General features: G+C 40.8%; 1 protein-coding gene across 12 annotated transcripts in view; it reads right to left on the bottom strand.

Annotated features, from left to right (window-relative positions):
* Positions 1–7559: 7559 nt before the first annotated feature.
* The window catches only part of Nrg1 (neuregulin 1), a 977747-nt gene continuing 957683 nt past the window's right edge, over positions 7560–27623 (bottom strand). For 7 of the 12 annotated variants that reach the window (XM_057752215.1, XM_057752216.1, XM_057752227.1 and 4 more), the window contains 5 exons: positions 24296–24398; positions 22686–22812; positions 20116–20246; positions 19148–19354; positions 7560–16551 (listed from right to left, as the gene is read on the bottom strand). In XM_057752215.1, the coding sequence (XP_057608198.1) occupies positions 15897–16551; positions 19148–19354; positions 20116–20246; positions 22686–22812; positions 24296–24398 (1223 nt within the window). In that variant the 3' untranslated portion in view covers positions 7560–15896. Of the gene's footprint in view, positions 16552–16938; positions 17060–19143; positions 19355–20115; positions 20247–22685; positions 22813–24295; positions 24399–27623 lie in introns of those variants that run through there. The other 5 variants (XM_057752229.1, XM_057752217.1, XM_057752218.1 and 2 more) reach the window with 2 other exon arrangements.

Below are 27623 nucleotides of genomic sequence, written 5' to 3'. Positions count from 1 at the left end.
TATAAAAGGGGGTGGGGTGTCCTTGCAAACACCATGGCCAGCAGAGCAATGATCTGTATGAGGTGAGAAGGAAATCCAGTTCAGTATGACTCAGCAGCTGGGGCTGGTTCAAACTTCTCGAGTCTGACACCAGGCAGTTTATTTAGGCAGATTTAAGTACAGTACAACTTGAGAAAAAGGATTAGTTTCCTCGTAATAATTACCTGAATCCCATGTGTAAAGTAAAACTTAAGGCGTGACTACATCAGAAAGCCTTTGCAAAGTTACATGTGGCCTTTTCCATAAGAATGGGTTCTATAGCTTACTGACCTGGGGAGGATCCGATGTGGCTTAGGTCATTGTAGATGTCACCAAGCTACACAGTACATATGGCATCTCCCCAAAGGATGGGTTCTACTGACTGAGAAACAAGGCTCAGGATAAAGGTCTAGGGAAGAAGAGTCTGGAATAAACAGTCTGGGGGATTTGGGTGTGGCCTGGCACTACAGACAGTAAAGATCACCAGGCTATTAATTCCTGGCATTTTAGGTGGAAACAGATATACATATCTTCTGTTGAAGAGACACCCCTATCTGTTTGACATTCCTTGTTTCCCTGGTGCTCATCTGTGAGCATAAGAACCTCATGCATCTACACAGGGCTCTTATTTTTTAAAGCAGGCATGCATGTTGGAATGATCGGAATATTTAGCAACACTTAGCAGCCAACATGTTCTGTGGGGGAAATGTCCATACTGAGGCACCCTAGCCCATCAGTAAGCCAGCCAGTCCCTATGAAGGCTGATTTGAGATACAACCCCTCATTTCCAGGAAGACTCATGGGGCAGATCCCAGCGTGTTTCCTCAAGTGGTGATCTGCAACATTATCGGTGATTTCAGAATTATCAAGATGCCCAAAGAAGGGTTCACTCCTCAATGAACTCTCAAATTTCCAGTTTCCTAAACATCCCAGACATCATCAAAGAATAGGAACAGTACTAAAACATCATAAAAAGAACAGAGGGCGTTGGTAGGATGCTCTCAATAAGTGACTAAGTAGCAAACAAAGGAATTCAGACATGGGATAGGGTGCGAGCATCATGCCTGGCTTAGTCAAATGTCACTCCTATAAAAAGCAGCTTAAGAGAGGATGGTAGGCTGGCTTCAGAATTGTTCTTGCATCTCACGTCAAGAGAAAGAATCTATTACTGTGGAGGGAAATGAATCTCACTTAAAGACGTGATCTTCTGTGATGTCTCTCAGGCCTGAGTCACGATTGGCAAGCATTTGTTTAAGAAAACAAGCAGGTCGGGAGGAATTTACGACTTTGACTTTAGGCAAATCTGGTTTGATTTCCAGGTCTAGGATTTGTAGGCTGATGGACAATCAGCAAAGGGTGCTTAGTACAGTTATAGCTCAGATCTCATCCATAGAACAACTGCTGTTGGCCCTAGTGTTGCTGTGAAGATGAAGTGAGGGAACCTACAGAAATGGCAGCCCAGGAAAACACAACAGGAAACCACCAGCGACAACCTGGATGTGACCCATTAACAGTGTCGGGCTGTTTCCTGTCCTACCTCTTTGCCATCTACAAATGCACAGTTTCTCATTAAGTGTCTCAGAACAGGCACTGGGACTCTTCCAAAGCCAATCTGATGGCATCGCCTCTTACACGACACAGCAATTTAGTCATTAGGACCATCACTCTCCACTTCCTCTTTCCCTCCACCCCCTGCCCTAGTATCCAGCTGTTCTTTCTTGTCACCTGTTTTACAACATTGACTTGTGTAGTTTGATTATTTTAACTCTTTTGGCTCTTTGTGTATGTGTGTGTGGGGGGCACTTCCCAGTTCCCAAACAAATACATGGAATCTTATTCTTAATTATGAATGCTCAGCCTTAGCTTGGACTGTTTCTAGCCAGTTTTTCTTAACTTATCCCACTTACCTTTTGCCTCTGGGTTTTTATTTTTTCCCTATTCTATATACCTTTCTTTACTCCTTACTCTGTGGTTTACTGTGTAGCTGGGTGGCTGGCCTCTGATATCCTCCTCTCCTTCTTCTTTTGCTCCTCCGTCTCCTCTTACCTGATTTTTTTCTACTGTTTATTCTCTGCCTTCCAGTCCTGTCTATCCTTTTTCCTGCCTTGCTATTGGTCATTCAGCTCATTCTTAGACCAATCAGGTGTTTTAGACAGGCAAAGTAACACAGCTTCACAGAGTTAAACAAATACAACATAAAAGAATGCAACACATCTTTGCATCATGAAACAAATATTCCACAGCATAAATGAATGTAAAACATCGTAAATTAATAGTCCACAACAGACCATGTTCTCTCTCTCTTCCTTTCTTCATGTGGGTGGTTCTTCAAAATAATTTTATAAGTCCTGTTTCTAAGCATGTTACCTTCTTTATTAACTTCCTCCAGGACTGACACAATGGCCAAATGACATCACCCCAACACTGAGTTGCAGCTGGCCACACGAGCCTTATATTTTAAACCACTTGCAATGCCCCCTTTGTTTGTGTCCTCCACACCAAGTCAAAAATATCCTGTTATGCCACATCTCTGGGCATATTTCTTGGAAAGGGAATTCCCTGTTCCCTTTTGGGTAAGCAACAATTATTGTCAAACTCAGTTAAACTATACCCTCAGACAATAGCTATATCCTTAGGGCTCTCATTGTTCTTCTGGTGTCAATGTTACCTGCCTTTAAAGTCCCAGGAAAGTTATCAATAGGTCGTTGCCCTGAGTAAATGATAATTTAGATGTGCAGGTATTTGTCTGATGATCATGATCATATCTTTTAAAAGTTATTGCACTCTTAGAGGTAAATAAATGAAGGCCAAGACGCTTAAGACTATGTCAAAGTTCACCTGAAATCTACATGGCAGCATTGACAGGGGGCATAAAATGAAACAGTCCAAGTCTTGGGTTCTTTTCTGTTAAACCAGTCACACTGATACTGTTTATGCATTATTCTTGAATTACCAAATGTTCCCTGTCTTTGGGATTAGATGTGTTCAAATAAGATCCATTTCTCTCTTTGTACCAGTGGGTTCTAGCCCTGAGTGGTGTGTATCATGGATACTCAGTGCATGCTTGTTGAATGATAGCATGTCATGTAACGAATGAGGATTGGTTTGGGAAGGGATGAAGAACAATGAGAGAATTAAATAGCAGGCATCTGAAGGACCATCAGCACGGGGTTGTAACTGTGCATGGCTTCAGAGTGTAACCAGTGTCCATTCTACAACCTGGCAGGTGGCAGATAGTCCTCAACTGACCACATGTCACTGAGCATCGTCTCCTGGACAACCTCGAGCTGTGGCTTCACATTGTATCACTATTGACTGGCTTCACTGGTTGCTTGAGAAGCCATCTATTGTCTAAGTCTCCCTCCTTTCCACATGATGATAGAAAGCTGCTATTATTACCCCACTCAATGGGCTTCTGCTTCATCTTCTGAAGACAGCAAGTGGAATGAAAGCCGAGAATAGCTCTGCTCCCGCAAGGATGCCTTCCTACAAGCCTGAGGAGGGAGGCCAAACATCTTATGTCATCAGCACACTAATTTTGCCATCTTAAAAAACCAAAAATATATAAAACTGTGTTGGCTAGTTTTATGTCTACCTGAAACAATCTAGAGTCACCCGAGGAAAGGGAGTCTCAATTGAGAAAATACCTCCATAAGACCAGGCCGCAAACAAGCCAGTAAGCAGCATTTTTGCCATGGTCTCTGCATCAGCTCCTCCCTCTAGGTTTCTGATTGAGTTCCTGTCCTGACTTCCTCCAATGATGAACTACAGTGTGGAAGTGTAAGCTGAATAAACCCTTTCCTCCACAACTTGTTTTTGGTCATGGCGTTTCATCATAGCAACAGAAACCATAACTCAGACATCACTAATAAGAGTAATTTAGTATTTGTATACATCTAAAATCTTACAAATGATTTACTTACCTGGGCATCAGCTGAAAAAGGAAATGCATCTTGATTTCTGTGCTCGGGCCCCGTTCTGAAGAAGATGCTCCTGCTAAAGACCCTGATACCTTGGGAGTGGGGTTTAGGCAGGAGGCAGACCAGACATGCTGATCAAAGTCTCAGACAACCACATTAACTGCCTCCATAAGGGTTTTCAGGACCCAGTGGCCATGGAATGATTTCAAGGGCAGACAGAAATTTTGCTGACTCCTGTTTTGCAAGCATATTTTGGAAAGCTCTGTTGGGCTAAAAATTCCCAGGGTTGCTTCTCACTCATCTCACACACACCCCTTAAAAATAAGTACGGTTCACTGAATTCTCCACAGGCTGCTGAGTTGGACAGCGCATTTCATATTTGTGCCGCTCTCGCAGTTACCTCGGGGCAAATAGGGGCCTATTCTACAGCCCAGTTATTACTATAGCACATTTAATTAAATTAAGCCATATGGCAGGAGAACACTATACCATAACCTTCATAATCTGCAAAATGTCTCATTATTTGCCAAACATCAATTTCCTCCAAATAGAAACTATAGCACAACCAGGAGACCAAAGCCTAAATTGGAAGGTGTGACTGTTTCCAGAGTTCAGAGGGGTGCTGGGTCTCGAGGGGGACCAAATTGCTGGGCCTGCGACCTAGGAAGTTAGGCATAACGAATGGCCTTAAAGTCTAAATTAGCTCTCGTTAATTGGACGGAGCAAACCATCATCTTCATTTCTGAATTTGCAAAACTGGTTTCTTCTTGGAGAAAAAGAAACATGTGCCCCCACTGGGCCAGTCCAGTCCTCAGGAAGTTTGTTCTCCGATGTTTTAGGGTGGCTGAGTGAAGAAAGTGGGGATGGGTGGGTGGGGGGATGGGGGTTGCGGGGTGTGAATCTGGAGACAAAGGCTGAAATTCTACTCTCTGAAGCCACTGCCTCCACTGCTCACCCTTGAACACAAAATGTGTCACTAGATCAGGATTCCTTTCCCGCTCTCAGTCACAGAACATTTGTCTACATAAAAAGATATGATTGTTTAAATTTTATTTATATATAAATACATACATACAAACATGGTTCAGGCTATCTTTGAACTCTTAATTCCCTTGTCTGGATCCTCAGTCTTCGCTTATACTAGGGTTATAGCCATGCCTGGCTAAGACTTGTTATTAATTGCATACTACTAGATGATAACATAGTATGCTAAAGCTTTTATTCAATAATCCGATCTAATTTGATCTCCTCCATGTGAGAGAGGGAGGCTCCAAACCTAGACCTTGATGGTTTCTGGGCTCCCATTCTTTCCAGCATCTCTTCTTTGCTGAGTGCAGACAGCACCAGGGAAAGTTCCACAATGTGAACCTTTAGAGTGGGGGGTTGACAAAGAAGCCTGGGCAAGAACGAATGGTCGCTACTGGACTTGGGATTTACACCACTAAGAGGCCAGATTCTCTTTCCAGGTTCACATTTTATTGCTTTGGTGATTATGAGCAGCAAAATGGTTCTGTGGTCTTAAGCGAGACTTCAAAGATAAATGTCACAAGCATCTTCGCAATTTGTTTGAACTCTGGTAGAGAGAGGGCAAGACAGGCTTCCTTAGGATATCTCAGGCTTGCTCAGATTTTACAATCCTCGTGTCTGAGCCCCCTAAGCTTAGCAATGACAAGCATGCACCATCAGAGTGGCAGACATTGGTTTAGAAGAAAACAAACCCTTGCCCAGTCATGGAACACAGACAGTATGGTTTAGAGGCGTAAACATTTACAAGGCCCTGGAATGGTCATCGCTCAGAATCTGCTTGAGAATCTGGTGCTTTTTTTGCGAGAGGGGGGGTGTTTGGTTTGTGAATAGGAGCAACGAGGCTTCCCTCTTAGATGCTGGTGCTGCTCTTCCCAGCATCACAGTATTGGCAGCATAGAGACTGATGCGATATCTGATAGGTAGGGAGTTTGAAGAGGTCAGAGGTGTTACTAGATCCACAAGTTATAAAGAAATTACATATAGTAGAGAAAAAATGCTGTCATTTCCAATATGGGTGACCTTAAAATCACCCACGTGAACAGACAGCAGGTTTTACTTTAAAGCAAACAATTTGACAGATTTTCTTTTTAAATCAATAAAGAAAACTAAATACACTTCTGGAAACAGAGTCTTGAATGGTACCATCAGAGTCCTTCCAGTTCCTTGCAACCAGTTATATCATGTCCACCTGTGAACTAGAACCATCCAGAATAGAGATCTCTGGCCACAGATGTTGCAAGGCTGCACTAGGTTATAATTCCCATTTACTTGTATAGCATGTTAACTTCATGTTTTAATGAGCTCAGACATTTGAAACTCTTGTGGGGGGCATGTAGTATGAAAAGGTTTCTGTGCAGCTTTCCAAACTTCGGGTAAGTGTAAATTTAATACTGAATGCTTTACTGGACTGACCTAGTGACCCTTGTCCAGTGAAGAAGTTCTATTTTGAGATCTTAGAAAAACAAGTAGGCAGGGAGAAGGGTGAGTGGAGTTGAAGAATTACTAGAGGGGGTGGGGGAGGGGCAGTGGAGACAAAGCCAGACTGGGCGCAAAAGTTATGTGCGATATGTATGATGCTTATGAGTTTGTTATAAAATATAACGTAGACCAGGAACCCCTATTTTTCAGAAGCTGGCTCTACTTTTTTGGTTTGGGTTGTTTTGTTTGCTTGTTTTCCTACAATTTAGGAAGCTTAATCCAAATTATCTACTTAAAAAAAAAATAACCCATAGGTTACTCTTTTGTTCCTGGCTTTTAAAATGCCGTAAATTATATGGACTCTTCACATAGTCTCAAGTCTGTATAAGTAGCTTCTGTTCCGGGCCACTGAGGCTGACATTATATATCATGCTCTGAACCCTGTGCTAGGCAGTCAACACGCACACTTGGGTCAGTGTCCACGTGCTCAAAGGGTGCTTCGTCTTCTGCAAGGGAATTCCAGGTGATTACAAGCATGAGGTAAAGGTAGAAAACACTGTGGAAAAATGCACAGCGTGATAGGAGGGAGGAAGGAAAAAAACCGCCACCCAGGAAAGGTAGAGTTTCACCATGAGACCATTTCTACAGATGGAGACTTGTTTTACCCACAGGAAATAAGAGACTGCATATCAGGTGGCTACACAGAGAGGGAAATTCTAGCAAAATAAACAGTTTACACAGGGGTGGGTATCGGCTTCTTAAGATGTAGGGATGACTAAATGTGTCCACACTGATATAGTACCAAGCATTAGGCAATACTTAATAAAATATCAGAAGCAACTTCCTCATCAATTCCATCTCAGTGCTAATAAACTAAAGGAAGAAATCTTCCCATGTTTCTCCAATGTAGTTTTCCTCTCTGTAATGCTTGCCAGTCTCCTTCTCGTCAGAGAAGAGGCATTGTGCTCTGAGCTTTCAGCAGATAATGGTATCTTGGTAGAACTAGATAATGTTTCATTTTGCTTCTATTTATTTTTATAATTGATTTTAACTATGGAGTGCAGTTTTCTAATCATAGTACCCATACAAAGTTTTATTTGAAATGACTTTATTTTAGTTAAAATGCAGTCAATCAAAAACAATATGCAAATAATAATACAAGAGGTACATGGCAATAATATGAAGTTGGTATGCCAATGACTGGGGTTTGATAACATCGATGTGGTATACTTCTGGAACAGAAACTCACAAGGTTGGAATGAACAATGATGGTGGGAGACAAGCTAGAGCCATCTCATAGAATCAGACTGTGAGGGGCCTCTTAGGTCAGGCTGAGGCATTTAGCCCATGGGGAACCATGGTTTAGCCAGCAGTCTAGCCTGCTAAGAAGTTCGAGTTAGGAGTCATCACTAGAATGTGAAGGATGGCCCACAAGAGCAGATGAAGCAGGTCAGTCGAGATGCTGGTGGCCCTGTGGCAGAGGATGAGAGCAAGAAATGAAGGACAAAGCAAGGTTATGGAGGAGGAAATGGAACGATCTGACAGTCACTCAGTTGATGTGGAAGGAGACATGTAGAATAGTGTTCTAGTGTGGCTTGGTCTGCGGATGTCAGATGCTTCTACAAGATGGGAGGCTATTTCCCAACAGTAGTTGCTTCTTTGATAATTGATGTGGTTTTAACCTGAGCGAAACCCTGCATCTCCGTTTTAACACATTCACAGGAAGAAAGCGATTGCCTTACTCCTAATTCATGCCCATACATCCAAGCCCTCGAAGAATGAGCTCCCAAATGAGTGTTGGAGCTAGTGTCTTTTCATGTTGTGAGAAGTCTGTGGTCGAGTAACAGAAACGCTGTGCCACCACCAGCCCTAACACTTTCCCAAGGGCCTACCAAAGAAGTCATCTTAGTTCAAGAACATTACTTTAAATTCTCTTTAAATTCAATCATTTCTAGGTTTTTGATCAAGGTATGAAGGTTGTATAGTTTTATGACTTTAGAGTTTTTAATGGATGCACAATATTCACATGTCATTATGAGAGACTGTGGGAGTTTTGATATGTGTGTACGATCAGCATTGATTGTGCAACATAATTAGTTTGTGTTTTGCAATCGGTGAAGGGAGACGCTGGGCAGAATAAAGAGGGGAGGCTGGAGGCTGTGTAGGGATTCCTGTGTGAATGCAACAGGCCTTCTAGCCAGAAGGGAGTGGTTAATGGAGACACAATGTTGCAGGACTCTCTTCCTCATTCTCCCTGGGAGAAATTGCTTAGGACCTATGGGTTTGGGTACCTTATTAGCTACAGATGAATATCCCAAAAGAATTCTCTTCCTAGAAAGGGATACAAAGCTCACTTAAGACTCCACTCTAAGGGATCACAGGAATCTGGATTACCACAGTAGGGAGGATTTCCAGGAGCTTGGCAGGGATCTAGTAACCTACCAAGAGCCTCACTTTAGAATGAAAGTCAGTGATGACCAATGCCTACTCAATTCATGATGTTAATGATCAGAGGCGAAAGTGTCTACCTAAAAGACTGTATTTTTAAAAATGAGGAAATATTCATTCCTTTGCATTGTTTTTGTGATAGACTAGAACTTACAGTTGTTCTCAATAAAACGTGATTCATTTAAAGGGAAGATTATTCATGAACAATTATATCGGACTCCATTGCTATTAACAATGCCTATTTGCAAGCGTGATGGTTAATATCATGAGCCCAAGTCACTTCCTCTTGCAGGATCAAGTTTTAAAAGACTAAAAGACTAAATTCTAATAGCTTAAGTCTATGAATTATCAATTGCATCATATAGATGAGAAAAGATTCTCATTTTATGCATGGAGTAAAGAGTAAGACAAAACTTGAAGAATTATTGGATAGATAATGGGGTGGATATGAGCATCCATAAAGACATGTGATTTTTTTTTTTATTAATCTGAGACTTCCCTAGTTTTATCACCCTGGAGGCCTTGGCTGGGATAATACTTTTTCAAAGAAATAGATTTACATGTGAACATTATGCATAAAATTAAGGCATCTAGAGTTTAGATGGTCTGCAGGGTTAAGTGAGGTTTTTGATTGTCCCATTAGAAATTTACAATGGCGTTTGAAGGTGGCATTATGAAAACAATACAATGAGTTGTGTTTCATTAATTTCCTGTGAACTTATACTGCCACCAGCCATTAAGAGATTAATGGATAGACACGGAATGGCATGGGCCCACAAGGGTCAACTACTCACAATACTCAAAGATCTTAGTTTCTACAACTGCCACTTTAAATGTTATTTGGTGATAATGCTTCTCAACAAATATTTGTTGCTGAAAAAGCATTTTCTTGCTGGCATGGGGTTGGTGAAATGGTTTTTCTGATCAGCTTGTGCAATGCAGTATACTTTATTTGAACTGAGAAACTGAGATCTCCAAACTTAAGAATCTGTAGGAGCGACAAATTTGAATAATCACTATATACTAGACATTTTCTAGTTTCTTACATTGACTCCTGTTTCAACCTCATAGAACCACAGTCTTTACAGCTAAGGAACATGGGAGGAAGAAGCTGCTCAAGTCCACAAAGTTTCAGCATTAGGGCATTGCTCTGATCAAAAAGTCCTCCTTTGGACTAGAATTTGCCTCCTAGCTATCAACATTGTGAATTCACTCCCACGGCTATACTTGGCATTTTCTTAGAAAGCTGAGGTTAGGGAAGATGTATAGAGTTGCTACATTAAGCACATTGGGTTCCAGGGTATCTGCAAACCAAAAGTAGGAAGATTTGTTTCTCAGAAATGAAAGCTGATTGACATATAACTCATATTATGTCAAGAGATTTGGAAATAAAAACTCTCATTTTGAAGGAACTGAGAGAAATAAGGTATCTACAACATCTCTGCGACTCAGAAGACAGACTGCTCTGAGAGTGAGTTTTAACTTTCTGGGCATAAATTTTCACCATTTTTTCTATAATGAAGCAAATAAAAAAGATACAGGATATTTTAAGTCATAAACAGTGTAAAATATTAACATTTAATAATTTGATTCTTTATGAGTAAATTTATACATAAGACATTAATGATATTCAGTTCGTCAGCTTTGCTGGAACATAGGCTGGTGAGAAGCGATATCTTTTCCTCCTTAAATTTTTGTTCAAGTAAGTTCATTTGAAAGAGGACATTTAGAAGATTTTTGGGTTGAACCATCTTTACATTCTCTGTCTCTGATTTTTACTGTAAAAAGCCATCGATCATATTTTACAGCAATGAAACTTTTTTTTGTGGTGAGGCTTTTAAGTTCAACCAGTTAAAAAACAATACTAACCAATAGAGAGGTACAAGAGTTGCAGAATGAGGGTGTCAGAAAGGCCTATAGATATATAAAGAGCATGCACCACCCTATCTAACAACTATTTTCTAGGTTACAAGATACAGCTTCCTAAACCAACATAAAGGTTTTCCCTTCATAAATATGAAGCTCTCAGCTGATAACAGATTAATCTTTTGGAGTAATAGTTTCCATAAATTGTTCTTTAATTGATTATCAGTTTTGAGAGGAGAATTCAGAGAGAGAGAACACAACATGATGCTAAGATAACAGAGACTCCCACTCTTTCCAGTATCTCCACTGTTTAGATTTCAGCCCAGCTTGACTGATCCCCAAATCCTTGACCTTAAGCCCTTTGATGATTCATTAGAGAAGAGAAATTTCTGCAGATTTCTTGGAAAAACAGATGTCTTCCTAGTTTGCAGAACTGGCCTAGATTTGTCACTCAAGAGTCAAACACAACTGGTGAATAATAGTAACTATCTAGACTCTAATTTGAATGGAATTGAGTTTTCATGTTTCTACACAACCTTCCTTCGCAGCCTCTTCTACCTGAAATGGCATGACCACTTAGGTAAACACGTCTATCGTAAGCTACTGATATTGTCATGGACAGCTTTTAGTTTGATCACGAGGTTGGAAAATTTACAGCATAAGCTGAGGAAAGGGTCCCAGACTCTAACTTTAAAATATTCTTTCGTCTTTTGTTTTGATGCCTGGCTTGAAAGCTGAATGACTAGCAGATAAGCAGATTCACTTTGTGGCTTCAGAACATTTGGTCTCCTGGACAACCAGACACTTGGGAATGGTGTTAGTGGTGCTCTTATGAGTGAACAGGAAATGTGTCTATGCATGGAGGTAAACTTGGATGGGAAATCTCAGGTTATGCTCAAACTCCAAAGCAGGCAGATTTATTATACACCCTTTAAATGTTCTCGATCTAACTGAGATAATGAGTAGAATGGTTGAAATATATAAAAATTACACACAAAATAGCTATTTGTTAAAATATGGCTTCATAAGGTTAATCTTAATAAAAAAGCACTATATCCGTTCTACGATGAGTCCTAGAATGTGAGAAATATTTCGTGCATAGGCCCCTCCCTGAGCAGTACTTTGGACATCAGTTTGTTTTATTGATAGAACAAGGAGAGTAAAGTCATTGCTCCTTAGCCTTCTTATAAAATGGTGCACACGATGGGAAGTAAATTTAAAGACATTATAGGGAAGATTAGCATAGATGTTTTTGAGGCTAATGTGGCCATTGAATCATAATAGGTTTTGCTCTCTCTTATGTTTGCATAGGATTGTCACATAAAGTCATTGCCGTTAATGAGTTTCTTGATGTCACTGCAGCACGTATTGACAAGCAGGATCCAGAAAGGTATGCAATGTTTCCCTCTGATGTCCTTGTGAATGGAGGTTTGGTGGCTATGGAATGGAGCATCCTATTGCTTGACTATGTGTCTCCTACAGCAAAAAAATGAAGTGTGAAACAGAGTCGGGAGGGAGGTGACTCAAGGACGGGCAATACAGCAAAATCAACAGAGACAGGATGGTCATGGGGTCCACGAAACACAGTCCTAGGTAGCACAGCTGTCATGGCTAGATGCTAAGTCTGCTCTAACAGACTGCGATGTTTGTCTGCTGAGCAACATGCTCACGTCTCCATAGAGCAGCATTTTTATTGCAGTATGACTTTCTTGGGAAACGAACAAAACTTTAAATAAATCACAATTACTTATTGCTTAGTATTTGAGATAATAAATTCTTTAGTTTATCAGTACCTCATGGCCTTCAAATGTGCGTTCTTCAAATAGTTTCAGTTACATATATATTCTTTCTCCTGAACAATAAATTATTCTTTAAAAATGAAAAAGAAAAAGTACATAATTTTAAAGCAAAGAAAAAAAAACATATATTTTAAACATTTATCTTAAACTTATATGAAAACAATTCTCTATGTTAGATGCTTAAATATAAATAATAAAGGACATTATGTTATTTACAATGTTATACAGTATGAGAGTAAAACCTAACATTAACTCATAGAGACAGTATATGACTTAAGAAAACATCCAAGTACTATACAATATGTATTTACAAAAGAATATATACTAGAAATTGTGATTTGTGGCCATTTCATGTTGTCTGCATTTCTCCATAGTGTGTCACGGATCTTAGTGGACAGAAATTCCTGTAGCTGCTGGAAGGCAGCCAGGACTGAAAGGGAAGGTCAGATCTTCCTTATTCACTGATAGGAGCCATCTACCTTCAATCTCCGGCCAGAAGAGGAATCGATACAGAGAAAGTTACCCTGGATAGACTCCATCTATATGGACAGTCACACAGAAACAAGAAAGAGATGGCATATTGCTGCTCTGGATACATTCTCTTTTAAACAGAGGCCTACTTTGTAGAAAGCTGCAGAAGGCTGTCCACTAGGCATTCTTGAGGGCAGGGGGAGAAACGGAGCAAAAAGCAGGACAGAAAACAAATCTTGAGTAAGTACAAAAGGAATTTGGTGTCTACTATACCTTGCTATATATCTCTCAGTGGTTTTGAGTTCAGGCCCAAGAAATAAACTTTCTGTTCAATTCTGAGTAGCTTGTACTCCCTTAAAATGCAAGGTATCTTCACGCATACTAGGAACACAGGTGTGCATTCTTTGCATTGCTACGGCTCTGCCTGGGTTCATAAACAGGATGGTTGAGAGAGACCTGGCAGTGAAGCATTGTAGAGACATCCCCAGAAACATAAAAGCTAGGGGCTGCCACAGGTAGTCCTGAGAGGCCAAGTGGCTGCTCTCACCAAGGAAGCTTTGCTCTCGTGGGGAAAAGGCTTTCCAACTAATAAGACAAATGTGTTTGCCAGGTAAAGCACAGAAGGAAAAAAAAAGATCATGTATATTTGCAATTTGCAAATTTGTAGAGCTTCTTGTGCTAGTAAAATGCTGCTCCTTGTTTTCATCGGGAGAGTCTATCTTTTTAGAAGGGCCTTTCTCAATACCCTAGTGACCAACCAATTGGGAACTGAATTTCTAAGACCTTTAAAAGAACAATAAAGAAATTTCTTTATCAAATGATAACTGAGTGAAGGCCTTCAAGGTCAACATTAAGTAGAGAGACTATCTTCAAGCCTACTGACTTATCCTCCCTGTGGAGAGTTGACCACATGCAGCACTGGGGAACCAACGCAGGCTTCCCCAGCAGGCATTCCTCCTTATGGGCTAAGAAAGGAAAAAGGACAACACTCTGAGCACAGAGAAGCTGTTGCATGAACAGTGGCAAGAAATATGAGGCATCAAATTCTAAGAGTAACAGACAAGTTTCTCTTCAAAACACGAGGAGTGTAACACATGGACTTGTGGTCAACCTGCAATGTTCTTCTGAGCCCTACTTGTGTATGATTAGTTCCCTTGACTTGTAACAAAGATCTGGTAAAGAAAATAGATTTGGTTCAACTGGGAACAAGGATCAATAATTGTCTTTGACTTTGTCAATCCCCTGTTCAACTATTTCCCATTTTCCCATATGTGACTCTTAGGAACCTACTTAGAAACTCAATGAGCACCAGTCCAGACTGACAGGGAAGTAATATAAAAGGTTCTGAATGATTACTCTCCACCTCCCCACCTTTTCCCCCTGTATTAACATTTGTTCATATGCTAATATCTCTAAGCATTCATGGGCTTTACAATCCTAAGAGAACATACAGAGTTTAAAACAATCCTAGCCCTGCTTTTGAGACAGTATGAGAAAAAAAAAAAACTTCTAGAGGACAAATGGAAGATACAAACTATCTATGGAGAGAGATCATCAATCCACAGGTGGGGGTCGCTTCTCCAAGAAAAGGTGCAATCTTTTCAACACTATTGACATTCCCTAGTGAGGCATCACTGTGGAAAGTTCTTGCTAATCATAAATCACATGCACATTGGCCATTCCTGGCAAAACATATTCATGCATAGTTATGACTTAATCAAGACCATGTTGAACATAAGAGGCACATAATGGGGAGAAAGGAGTGGCCAACCAAACTTTAAGATGTCAACTGGGTCACATAGCGGCTTTCCCCTTGTGACTTCTACACATTCACTCCTTCTAAACACTCTACAAGTGGGGCATTTCCCTGCAATGGCCAAGTCACCGTGATATACCACCGGCACATTGCACTCTACAAGTGGTTTGGACAAGATGGCTGAGTGTACTCTTGGGGCTGAGGCTTCATGATATGATGCACCCCTTCTGGAGCCAAGAAGAGGGTTCAACCAGTCAGTTAAAAAAATATGTCAGAAAGGATTGCACCTTTAGCAGTCATGGTTGGTTGGTTGACAGATGAGCTGCTAGATCATTCCCCCTCCACCCAGAGAGAAAGTGAAACTGAGTCCTTTCCAGTTGCTAGATTATCCTGATAGCAAGCCAGAACCTGCTTTCTAAGCTGGACTTGAAGCTGTTCTTCTTTGTCAAGAACAACAACAACCAAAGCGTTAAAATTAAAGTCAATGGTAGATCCTTTGAGCAAGAGCAAGCTGTCTTCTGATTAATAATATAGTTTGTTTTTAAAAATCACAGTATTACTTTCTTCCTAATATTTAACATTACTTAATGCAGTTTCCTGCTATATGTAATAGTAGCATGCTGTTGGGTCTACTATTATCTCAGAGCCCAGTGAAGCAAACCTTTGGCTGACAGAGTAGAGAGAACTCATTTCATATTCGGAAAGCAAAGACTTCATACAAAATAGAAGAGTATTTGGGCGGATGTGCCATTTCAAGACAGTACCGGTTGGGAGCTACTGGAAGCAAACAGAGGGACAGCTGCTAGCCTTGCAAATCATACATCCAGTCAACATCATAATGCTATGCACAAGAAGCCAGCAGCAACTGAATATGTGGGAGGTTTGGCCGAAATACTGTGAAAAAGCAACCACCGTAACTGTATAAAACTTGCTCTTGACATAACATAACATAAAGGCACCATTGATATCTTTCTCGTTTTTTGAAATACTGTAAAAAATTGCTACATATGGCACATAACACATTTTTACATACATATATTTAATTTATAAAAGTTTTTTTTCCTGTTTTCTATTTGCAGAACTGCTAAAATAAAATAAATTGTTTAATTTAAGGTGAAATACTTTATTATATAAAATAAAGTTTTACAGGTGAATCTATGTGTTTATTTAGGTTTATACAGCGATAGGGTCTTGGTTAGCGATTACACTAGACAGCCTGGCCTGTAATTCTTCCTGCGTGGAGAAGCGGCCTGCTGGGTTAGTCCTGCTATCAGCCAGACGGAAGGCAGGGGCCGCCTCGAGACTGGCTGCCAGGGGGTTCTGTATGCCCAGGAATGGTGTATCTTCACCTATTCTTTCATCTTCTGTTTCACTTTCTGAGTTACTGCTCACAGAACTTGTTGTGTTGTCCATTTCCAACCGATTGGCAATGTGGCCATTGGGCTTGGTTCTTTTGGCCCGCCGGCTGTTGGTGAGTTTCTTAACAGGCTCTTGAACTGGCTCATACTCCTGGGTCGTCTCGTACTCCTCATCCTCCACTATCCTCAGTGGGCTAGGGGGGAGACTGGTACTCTGATGGGCAGGGTTGTGATGAAAGGAGTTGAGTTGCTGGGGGTGATGATCACACTTCTTCTCCCGGAGCCTTGGCGTTGTCACGAGGAGCAGAGGTCTCTCTTCTTCCACAAAGGGGCTGACTGCCATGGAGGGCATGGACACCGTCATGCTGGACACGGGTGGAGACATTTCCGAAGGGGGTGATTTAGGGGAGCTTGGCGTGTGGAAATCTACAGGTGACATACGAGCCGGGGTGGTCATGGCTGATACATACCTGTATGAGCACAGAATACCCCACGTGAGCGTAGTGGAAATAAGAAGCATAGAGCAGGGAGGGGCGGGGGACAGAGTTCATCATGGGCTATAGTCAGAGAACAGTCATCATCGAATACTTAAGTTTTACACTAGAAGTTTGGCACTCTTGGATCCTATCATTATAAAGCCAAGAGTTTCCTTACAAGAATCATGCAAAGATCAGCTAAATCATCCAGCTCATTAAAGCTTCCGAGAGTTTAGTCTCATCATGAATTCAAATAAAAGTACGTGAGCCAAGAAAAGAAGGCTCCCAAGAACCTCTCAGCTTAAAAAGACCAAGGCTTGGGGGACTTAGAAGGGAAAGAAGTATTCTTAAATACTATACCTTCCTAAAGGCCAAGGGGTCTTAGAGAATGAAGCCCAAATGGGGAATGGAAGAGGATCTAAGATGAGTTGCTGACAGCTGGATCTGCATGCATTTGGATCTGTAAGCCTTGTTTCTCCTTAGCTCAGCTATAAGGTTATGTCTTATGAAAAAAAAAGAGCATAGTAACTTAAAGATTTATTCCTGATAACAGCGTAGTACATTTGTGTGCCATTCAGTTGAAATTTCCATGAAATGCTACTAGTTCACATTCAGATTTGCAACTCTCCATTTCAGGGTGCAATACATTCAAGGCAAGGCTGATAGGGACCATAATTTGGTTTCATATTCCCACAGTGGCCAATCTCCCATCTATTGCTCTTCCAAATCCCACCATTGCATCAGCCTTTGGTTTCCTTCTGAGAACACTTGTCAAAGAAACTCCGAAGTGCCTAGCAAGCCTTTGTGTAAACACAACGGTTGGGTATACCAGGGTATCTAATGCCATGTTATGTTTGTGAAGGTCACCATTTCAGTCCAGATACGGTGCTCCTGTTTTGCAGAGCTGTGCCATTCCAAGGCCTGCGCTTTTGGGCTGTGTCTGAGTCATTGTTCTCGGCTTTTGATAACAATGCTACTAGCACACAGCATCACAGTCTAGTTCGATGTGACCTGTGATGACACAGGAGACTGGAGCTCTCTGAACTCCAGCTAATGGAAAAGACTATTAACACTCCCACTTGTCCACGATTCATGGCGATAAATGAGACCCAGCTGTGTTTAAAACTAGAAAAAGTATCTCTGATTTGAAACATTTGAAGCCCAAGTGTGCAGATATTTTTTTGAGGGTACTTAAATTAGACCCTCTGAGAAATGCTTGTCGCAGCTCAGACAACACATACGAGCGATTCATCTTTTTGTCTCCCATGATCTTTCACTTCAAGACAGTTCCACAGTTCTAGGTAGTATCTGGGTGAAGCCTGGATGCCTACTTTAGCAGACAGAACCTCCAAATATAAGACAGGGCAATGAAGAGAACCTTCACCCTACTCCCTGTGCGTGTTCCAAGAAGGCTTAACAGGAACGGAGAGACTTCAATATGCAAAAATATAACTATAGAAGATAAATGCTCTAAGCCAGTTTTAGACCACACTCTTCTACAGATGTGTTATAAAGAGAATACTAACTCTATAAATTATATCATTTCTGATACTGCTTTAGGTAGTTAATAGGTTCTTTGACCTGAAAGTTCCCAATGGGTAGTTCACTGTACTTTAAGGTCCTTAAATGAAACATTCTTTAAAACCATATCCACTCATGTCACTGAAAAATACATATGTATTTGGCATTACAATGACCTTTTAGTCAATGGGAAAAGACCAGTTGTGATAACAAGAAAATAAACCAATTGGACTGGAAAATCAGCAGGTAACAGCTTGCAGATAGGCTAGGCTAAAATGTCAGTTTGCCATGATTTTCTTCTCGCATAGGTGAAAATGGATAAGGAGAACATCCAAGTTCAACATCCCTACTTAGTACCTCTTCCGTTTATTTTTTTCCATTCTTTAGTTTGCCTTTGTTGTTACTTCTCCGACCCAAACTACATCTCCCACCAAAGGAAAGGCAAACATTCTGGAATAAAGGGTAATATTAGAGGTGATATGTGCTTTGGAAATCACCTGTAAAAGCTGCCAGGCTAATCACACAAGACCCTTATTCATCCATCACTTCTTGGAATTTCATGAATGGGACACGATATGGTGTAAACACAAGGTGGTGTTCCCCCATGATCATCAGCAAAGATAATAGCCCTTGACTTGTTCTGAGGCCAGAGGTAGGGCAATTAGCGTATGAGAACATAAGGCCAGATCAGCCATGGAGGGAGAGTATGGACAACTGGACAATTGGAATTAGATGGGGGCACTTAAATGTTACACCTGAAGAAAGTTACACTCTGACAGAGTCTGAATCTAGGGTCAGGTCTGACAACTCCATGTTGACTGTACGGTCCACACCACACTACTCTCACTCTTTAAGAGTCTGCTGCCTTTCAGCCATTGGGATGATGGGAGAAGCTCAGGAGAAAGGAGCTCAGCCAAATAAGAGGATGACTTCACCAACTAGAAGCATCGGGGAACTGATGACACCCCTTATATAAGGATGAATTTCTTTAGGTGAGACCGCAGGTACTCATGGGATTCTCCTACTGAATGAGGTTCTCCTCCACGACAGCTTTGCCCTTCGGTTTTACCTTTCGCTATGAGGAGAGTCTCGGTACGAGTCAGGGGTTTCTCTGGCATGCCTGAGGAAGCTGTTACATTCGCGAGGGCCTCCCAGACCATGAAGACGTCCTCGTGGGCCCCCAGCTGGGCTGCTGTGCCTACTGTTTTCTACTGATGACATCATGATTACAGAGTGGCTTTCCGAAATGATGCTTTCTGTGTGCCCGTTACTCCAGCTGGGTAGGAGGGAAACACAAGAGGCAGTGAGATAGACTGGTTTAATTACATGAAAAAAAAAAAAAGGCAAAGAACAAAAGTGATTCTGATAAATATCAATACACCAGTAGCCCAGAATTGATACCAAGATTTCTTTGTTGTAAAGAGAATCTTGATTCAGACTAGACTTGTAAACACATATTCATTTCTTCATCCATTCCATAAATATCTAGCAAATGCCACCACGTACTAAGTATTATTGCAGTTTCACTGTGCTTGGGTAGCTTGGGCTCAACAAAGGGATTGTTGTGTGCTTAACAGCTGGAATCCTGGTGCTGTGCCCCATAGAGTGGGTGCCGCCAGCACAAGACCACAGGAGCATCAGAGAACTGAGCCGTCAGCTATGTAGGCATTTCCACGGGCACTGCCAGGGCAGTCTAAGCTTTAGAAACAAACGTCTAAGTATCACACAGAATCTAGACGGATTTTTTTCCCCATAGTGGGCCGCAATAGCAGAGTCAAGACATAGCAATTTCTAGACTGAGGAGCAGCAAGCCTGCAAGGTAATAATTACTAAGCCCTTTATTGTTTTTAATGGAAACATTAGGCCTAGACTTAACTTGGTAAGAGCAGTTTAGGCCCACAATCTATGAATGCTCAAACTCAGTACATTTTCCTGCTTCTGTCTCTTTTGCCTTTTCTTATGAATTGAAAATAAAGGGTAAGAAACAAATCATTCTTAGGAAAATTTCTTCCCTCTGAGATTTTTTCCCCCTCATACCTGTGACTAGGAGTCTGGGTGACAGCCGTGGAGTGATGAGCTGTAGAAGTGTAATGGCTGGTGGAAAAGGATGTCTCGGCTTCTCTCTCAACAATATGCTCACTGGAGATGACGTTTTTAGACACGTATTGCTAGAAAAACCAAGAGACACAACTTGAAAATTCATGCAAGTGTAAACACAAATACACTAATCCAGGTACAAATCGGTTCTCATGTGTATACGTCACATAGATCTCAGCTAGCCAGATGGCAAATCCTTTTCCGGCTTCTCTGGCTTTGAGGTTAGATACATGGAGTCAATAAATTCCTTTCCAAATGTTTGCACAAGAAATCTCAACTTCATTTCTCTCATTTCCAACTGATAACAGAAATATCACAAATATTCGCTCAAGTATTATGTTTGTCCACATTTCTCCAGGTCAGAAAGACAGATATATGAGGAAAACAAAAATGTAATATAGTCTGACTTATTTCAGTACATGCCACTAGAAAGAGATGTGAATTTTAATATTTTAGATCTTCCTCTTTGAATTTCATAGGCCTATGCTAGCCCTACTGATATCACTGAAGATGTTAACTTGCTGAGCGATATTTGAGAGACTTATAATATTTTTAAGGTCTGAACAAAATGCATGCCCAGTGCTATATCTCTGGCGAATCTCTTTTATTTTCATCAGCAGAGCGTAGTAGCTGTTACTGCCGGTTAACAGTGATATGCAATGTTGGAAAAGTTTCTTGTAAGTTGTTTTGAGTGCTCTTTGTATTTCTAAAACTCTGAGTGAAATCAGGTAAAGCAGAAGAAAAGGACCAGAAAGAGATATTTAATAAAAGGGGTACTTTAAAGTCTGCTGAGATTGTGTAGTCTGAAGAACCTGATATTCACGTGGGGGATTTCACAGGCTGGCTCTTTCTGTTTATAGAAACACTTTTCCTTCCGGAACTTCCTGGAGACAATTTTCCTAGGGACAACTGCTTATCATGAAGACTGCACCATGAGCTGCTACCACGTTAGTGCCCATTCTACTCTTGCCTTCTGGAGGTACCTTCCACCCAGTGGATCTAATGAAAACACTATCTAGCAATTACTAAGTACTCACTAAGTGTGCTGAGTTAAGTGTTTCAGGCAGATTATTTTAGTAAAGTTGGTATTATTTTTAGCCCTGCTATAATGAAGAAATAAGGTTGAAATGGGGTTATTTGTGCTATAATTGCAATCCAGTCATGGTCCTGTTGCTGTTATATATTATGTTATATATCAACCTATGTCAAATTATATATATTACTATATATATATATTAAATATACAGTTCTACTGTTAGTGAGTGCATTTTTTGACTGTGAAGAGCATTCTAATGAACTCCATCATTGGGAGGGAAACAAAAGTTTCCTATTGGCCCTTGGTTCCAATATTTTCCCAAACTCGTGTTATGAGACTTGGGGGAAGTAACTACCAGCTTGTAGTAACCCCCAGCTCCAGACTTAAGTCTATGACCCATTTTCTCCACCTAAGATATACCTTCTCTTATAGGACAGAAAGCGATATTACAAATTTCAAGCTTTGTCTTTTAAGAAAAGCACTCATTCCAAGGGAGGAATTGGGGACTACAGATTCCAGGGAAGGAATGGGGGATTATATATTCCAGGGGGAGAATGGGGACTACATATTCCAAGGAAAGAATGGGGGACTACACATTCCAGGGGGAGAATGGGGGACTATGCGTTCCAGGGGAGAGTGGGGGATTGCACATTCCAGGGAAGAATGGGGGACTACACATTCCAGGGGAGAATGAGGGACTACAGATTCCTGGGGAAGATTGGGGGTTGGAACTTGAACAACAATTTTTCAGAACTCAGAACATCTGGCAAGAGCTCTGGTCCAGATCTCTTAGTATGGAAGACCTCAATGGGGATATGCAAAGATTCTCACAGAGCAGCCTAGAGTCTAGTCACATTTAGAACTAAGTACATGGCACAATAAAAGCAAAATACCCAAATGATTAGGATGAATTTCACCTGGAGGGCATGACATCACACAGATGGAGCCAGGGAATAAGTAAGTAACCTTCTCCTAGCTTTGCTCCTTAAAGAATACTTAAATTTCCCGCCTTTTCATACCCCAATCTTCCTTTGGAAATCGGAATCAGAAAATCACATGTACCATGAAGGGCACCTCATAGAAATACTTCAAAGCCCTTTGCTTGGTTTGCTATAAACCAGTGGTATAATAGAGTAGCCTTCATTTCTAAATGATTAAAAATAAATATTCCTTAACACCCTGGTTTTATTATTTATTATTTATTTTGTTTTTCCTTCTTTCTATGGCCTCTTTGCAGAACACACCAAGTAGAACCCCGAAGTCTTAATGACACTGTATAAGGGGAAAATGTGCTAATATAATAACTAAATCCATTTTCAAATAGCTTTCATTTTGTTTTCCTGGCAAAACTGTGGGTTTCTGGAACTCATTGTGATAAGTGACAGCAGCTAATGGCCTAAGATTACAAAAAACAACTTCAGTGTGCCTGAATGGCAAGTGAATGCTTGGCTTCCCCAGTGCTCGGTCAACATACATTTACCAGCTGCACGTTCTCTGGTGGTGGGTTCGGATGGTGAGGCCCATTGGCTATGTTCACCATGTTGTTCCGTTCAGACCGAAGGCTCTGCCTAAGCCGATCGTGAAGCTTTTGCCGCTGTTTCCTGGATAGGACAAAAAGGAGCACGTTTGTTCCTATTACATTGTATTTCTGTTTGTTTCACTACAGCCAAATCTTTAGTCTACTAACACTAATGAGCAGTTTGAGGCAGTTGGTGGTGATAAAGGGGAAAGAAAAGTATTCATCACTCTATCTCAGAATGAGCAATATCTCACATCCTTAGAAAGCTGGTTTTAATAGTGAGATGGAATTCTCATAGAAATGTTATACATAGCTACTGTACTGAGGGAGAATAAAAAAGGAGAAAAACATATGTGTTGATATTTGGCTAAATTCTCAATATTCTTGGTACATCTTTATTTACATTATATATTGGTCTTACATATTTTTAACTATGGAATTGATAAGACTGGTTTCATTCATAAATTTTTCTGTGATTTATTAAGAAAATTAACTTTGCCTTCTTTTTTATTTGTACATTTTACACAGTGAGTGTGTGTGCGCACATCTCCCACATGTAAGTGGAATCCTGGGTGTATTTTTGGCACTATATTTTGGTACAATTGTAACAAGACTTTAAAAGCATTTGCAATGCTTTTTGTAGAAGAGGTGGTAAACATTCAAATTTGAATCTAATAATACTTATGATGCCAATTCCATAAGAGCTTATATTTATCAGTCAGTTCTCACAGCATTTTAACCATAGGATACTGTGTAAACACAATTCATGCTATAGCTTCTGTGGCTAAAATGCATGTGACCTCTGTTCTGTAACACAACATTCGGAACAAGACATTACTATGACTAGTTTGGGCCAGAAAATATTATGTCATCAAGCAAAACAGAAGCCACACTCTAACTGAGCATTGCATTGGACTTGAAGACATCCTCAGCGGAGAGAACAGTTCAAGGATCTCACTGCTAGGCCAATGCGTGCTAACAGGGGCACCTGTAGAAGGCATAGTGACTACATTATTGTCAAGGTTTTCTCTTTAACTTTCCTTCCAAGCAAATTTAGCTTGCTTATCTTTCCACAAAAACTTCTATATACACTGCCCATTTATAGAGCATTTATGTCAGAAAATCATAGAATTAAAACATACTCATTTTAACTCTCAACACCGCTCCCCAAAAGAAACCAACAACAAAAAACTCCCATACACCTGTATCTTGAATACTATGAAATACTTCCTTTGTTAAGTTTATGGACTTATCCTTATGAATCGGATTGGACTTATCCACAATCTTTAGCATTTATGTTCTCAGTAGGTTGTGCCTGTGTGGAACTCTGACCCATAAGCCTGTTCCTCTAAGCCTTTGTCCACTCATAGAGCCCTGATGACTGAGAAATTTGCTTAGTTGCACACAAACAGGCAAAGGTGCACGGGTGGGGAGCATAAGGATGTTAAGTCCCTGTGCTCCTTTGCTCCCCAAGCCTTGAGCATGGGCCCTGGGACTGCAGAGCCCCTGCCTGCCTAACCTACTTCAACACCAAGGGGAGTGGATGAGCCGAGGGGAAGGTTTACTTGGTTTTGCAGTAGGCCACCACACACATGATGCCGACCACCAGCAGGGCGATACAGATGCCGGTGATTGTCAACACTCTCTTCTGGTAGAGTTCCTCCGCTTCTGGAAAGGGGTGAGAGCACATGTCACCAAGGTCACTTACCATCGCCAGGATTTACGACAACTGAATAGTTGGCATGCTTAATGACATTACCCATGTCCCCCAGACAATGAACATTGATAATTCTTTAGGTTTATATACATGTCTAAGGGACAACGTATTCTATGCTGTACTCTGAGAATAAATAATAAGCTAGCTAGGGCCATTGAAAGTAAAAATGTTATATTTTATGATTTGTCTAATTTCAAGATATAATTATATATATGTGATATTAAACTGGAAAATCATAGACATTAATTACAAAAGAATTTATTAAACTTTATCAATGTTATTATTTTTATTAAATATCTTACAAAACATCTCTTGCAAAGACAACAGGAATCAATATTAATAAAGAGAGCTAAGACGGGCATCAGGGAGATGGTCCGTTTTTCCTTCCTCTATTGACCACCCTCCATGCCAATCCTCCTTCCACTTCCCTCATGTTTTAGGTCATCATTTCATATCCAGTGGTCTTTACAGAGAGACATTTCTACAGTGAACAAAATTTAATTCCAAGGTATTTGCAAACATGAACTTGGCTTGTAGTTAGTAAGTTAAGGCAACAGTCCCATGTAGAGTAAATGAAGCAGAAAAAACAGTACACCATGGGGGTTCTGGACTCGGGCCAGATAAAACCCAACCTGATGGGTAGGGCACTCTTGGGCCACAGGAAAGGTTTGCTCTCTGGAGGAAAATGGTTATAAATTTCTTAGCTGAAGTTAGAAACCCAATTTGGATTCAGAAGTCCATCATTAACACAAATGATGTGTACTTTGGACTAGATTGCACAACCCCACATCAGACAACTTGACCATTCTAAGGAAACGTGGTGCTCTCAAGAGCTCTGAACTCAAGGCACCATTCTACTCCAGATGCAGTCAGTCTGTAATTTGTTGAAACTTTTCTAGGTGAAAATCAGGACCTTTGGAGGATGACTTGGTTTTGTACAAAGGTGAGTCAGGGTGTTAGCAAAATTTGTAGACTTACTGGCCGCTTAACAGCCAAGCTTCCAATAATCTAATTATTTTTATTGGAAGATCTTGACACATTCACCCAGCACACATTACAAATGGTTTGTCTGCCATTAAAATTAATAAGCTGGGCCAGAACTGGAGAACATGGCACAAATAGAATGGTCTTATCTGGGTATCAACAAGAAAGGCACAAAGATTATTTCCATCATAGTTTTTTTTTTTTTTTTTTTTTTTTCCCAGCCTCAGAAGCTATACCTTTCTCTGCATTGAGAAAGGGCAGGCTACAGGAAGTTTTCTTTAAAAATGAATAAGTGAATTTAAATTTCTATCCAATTAGTGGATCTTATCATAAAAGAAAACGTTTCCTACAAGCCGAGTCCATGATAATCAAGTCCCAGTTAACAGGTCAAGAACATTGTCAAATCAAATTAATAGAGTTCTGATTATTAAGAGGAGAACTGAAGTCAGTGAGTAAAAGACGACAATACTGAAGAGATTATACAAAAACAAACAGAAAGGGTTGGAGGTGGAGAGGAAAAACAAATCAAGAGGACAGACAGACGGAAAGAATGACAGAGAGCAAGAAAGTCCAGTATAAGGGAAAAACAAGGTTAAAAGTTAGGGAGCCATCTGGAGTCCCTGGCACAGCATGCCTGATATTAAGGGAGAAAAAATAAAGAAATGAAGACCAGACAGAGGAGATGCTTAGGGGGAGGGGGAGGAAAAGGTGGGTACAAAGTGGGAAGGGGTGTCCCATACAGCATAACTTCTAAACTGGGCTGGCCGTGACATGGAAGCCATGATTAAAAAGCGAAGCAGTTGGTGCATTGCGGTGCCAAAGTATGCAGGAGACATACAGGTGGTGTCGTGACGCTAACGTGTTGGTGTGTGCACTGCAGGGGTCTAGCAATGACATGACGGGAGGGCTTATGTGCTAACTCTCCCTATCTGTTACCCCCAGACAAAGGCGGGGGATTGGCTTTTATGAGGTGTTCTCTGGAGCCTCCCTCCCTGGCATCCACAGTTTTTAGAGTGTCTGTCTAAGAAGCATAACCTCATTCCACTGCTCTTCCTTCACACAGCATAAGCTTGTTAGGAAATGGAGCACTAATGTTGGCATCAAGAAATGGTAAGCCCTACATCCCATGCTTTGTCTAATGTACTTTTTTTTTTTTTTTTTTTTTTTTTTTAAGCTGGTGAGCTTTGGCAAGGGTACAGAGGTAGGACACTTGCCTGGAATATGGGAGATCCTGGGTTTGCTTTCACAAGCGGATGAGGGGAGAAGGAAGGCTAAAAACCAAGACTTTGGTTGCTGCTTTTCAATGACTCCCTATACTTTGAAACAGCTAAGAAATGGTTTCTGCAAACTTCAAAAATATGGGAGCATACAGAAGGACTAAAATGAGCATTGGGGGCATCATGGGTTGCCCCCCAAAACTCTCAGGGATCCCTACAACAAGTTCTCTTTCAGTTGTTGTTGACTAGGAAAGAACAGACTGAGTTGGGTATGGGACCGGCTAGCATCTGGCCATTGGCCTATTCTTATGGCTCGTCAGTAAAATAATTATTTCAGGGACTAAAGTGTTCAGTAAAGGACAATAGGGCTAAAGGGAGTTAACTAAAAGCAGGAAACACAAACAGGATTAAGTCCTGTGCTCACATCAGTACTGACTACAAGAAAAATTTCTCACCTAAACTTTGATTTTTTTTCATGATTTTGTCACATCAGATTATCTCCACAATATGAATGTTAAAAGAAAAAAAAAAACAGTCTTTGACAAACAGCATGTTCCCTTAGCCTATTGCTCTTCTCATGTATTTATTTTTTTATTTTTATTTTTTGCTTGGCAGTATCCACAGGGCAAGAACAAATCAGAGCTAGTACTAAAAATCAGTCCAAAGGTCTGGCCTGTCTCCATGAGTGGATGTGCTCCAAGTCTCTCCGGTTTGGCTGTATGGACTGGACTGCAGTGACTCACAGCGAGACATTTTCATTCTGCTGCATCCAGGAGAAAAGACAGAGTCGCATGCTCTTGCTCTCTTGTTTTGCAATGACCCTTAAGGTCAGGTGTTATTTCAGGATATAACGACTGGTCTCCCCTCTACAAAGTCTGAGAGGTGTGGATGGCAGCACGCTGCCCTTTTGAAATAGGACAGTTGAGGGAGCACTTACACAGCATAACTATTAGACTCCACTATCTAGAAATAGAA

This window comes from Chionomys nivalis, chromosome 20 (assembly GCF_950005125.1).
Source record: "Chionomys nivalis chromosome 20, mChiNiv1.1, whole genome shotgun sequence".
Taxonomy (NCBI): domain Eukaryota; kingdom Metazoa; phylum Chordata; class Mammalia; order Rodentia; family Cricetidae; genus Chionomys; species Chionomys nivalis.
This window is presented reverse-complemented; position numbering and strand designations above follow the sequence as displayed.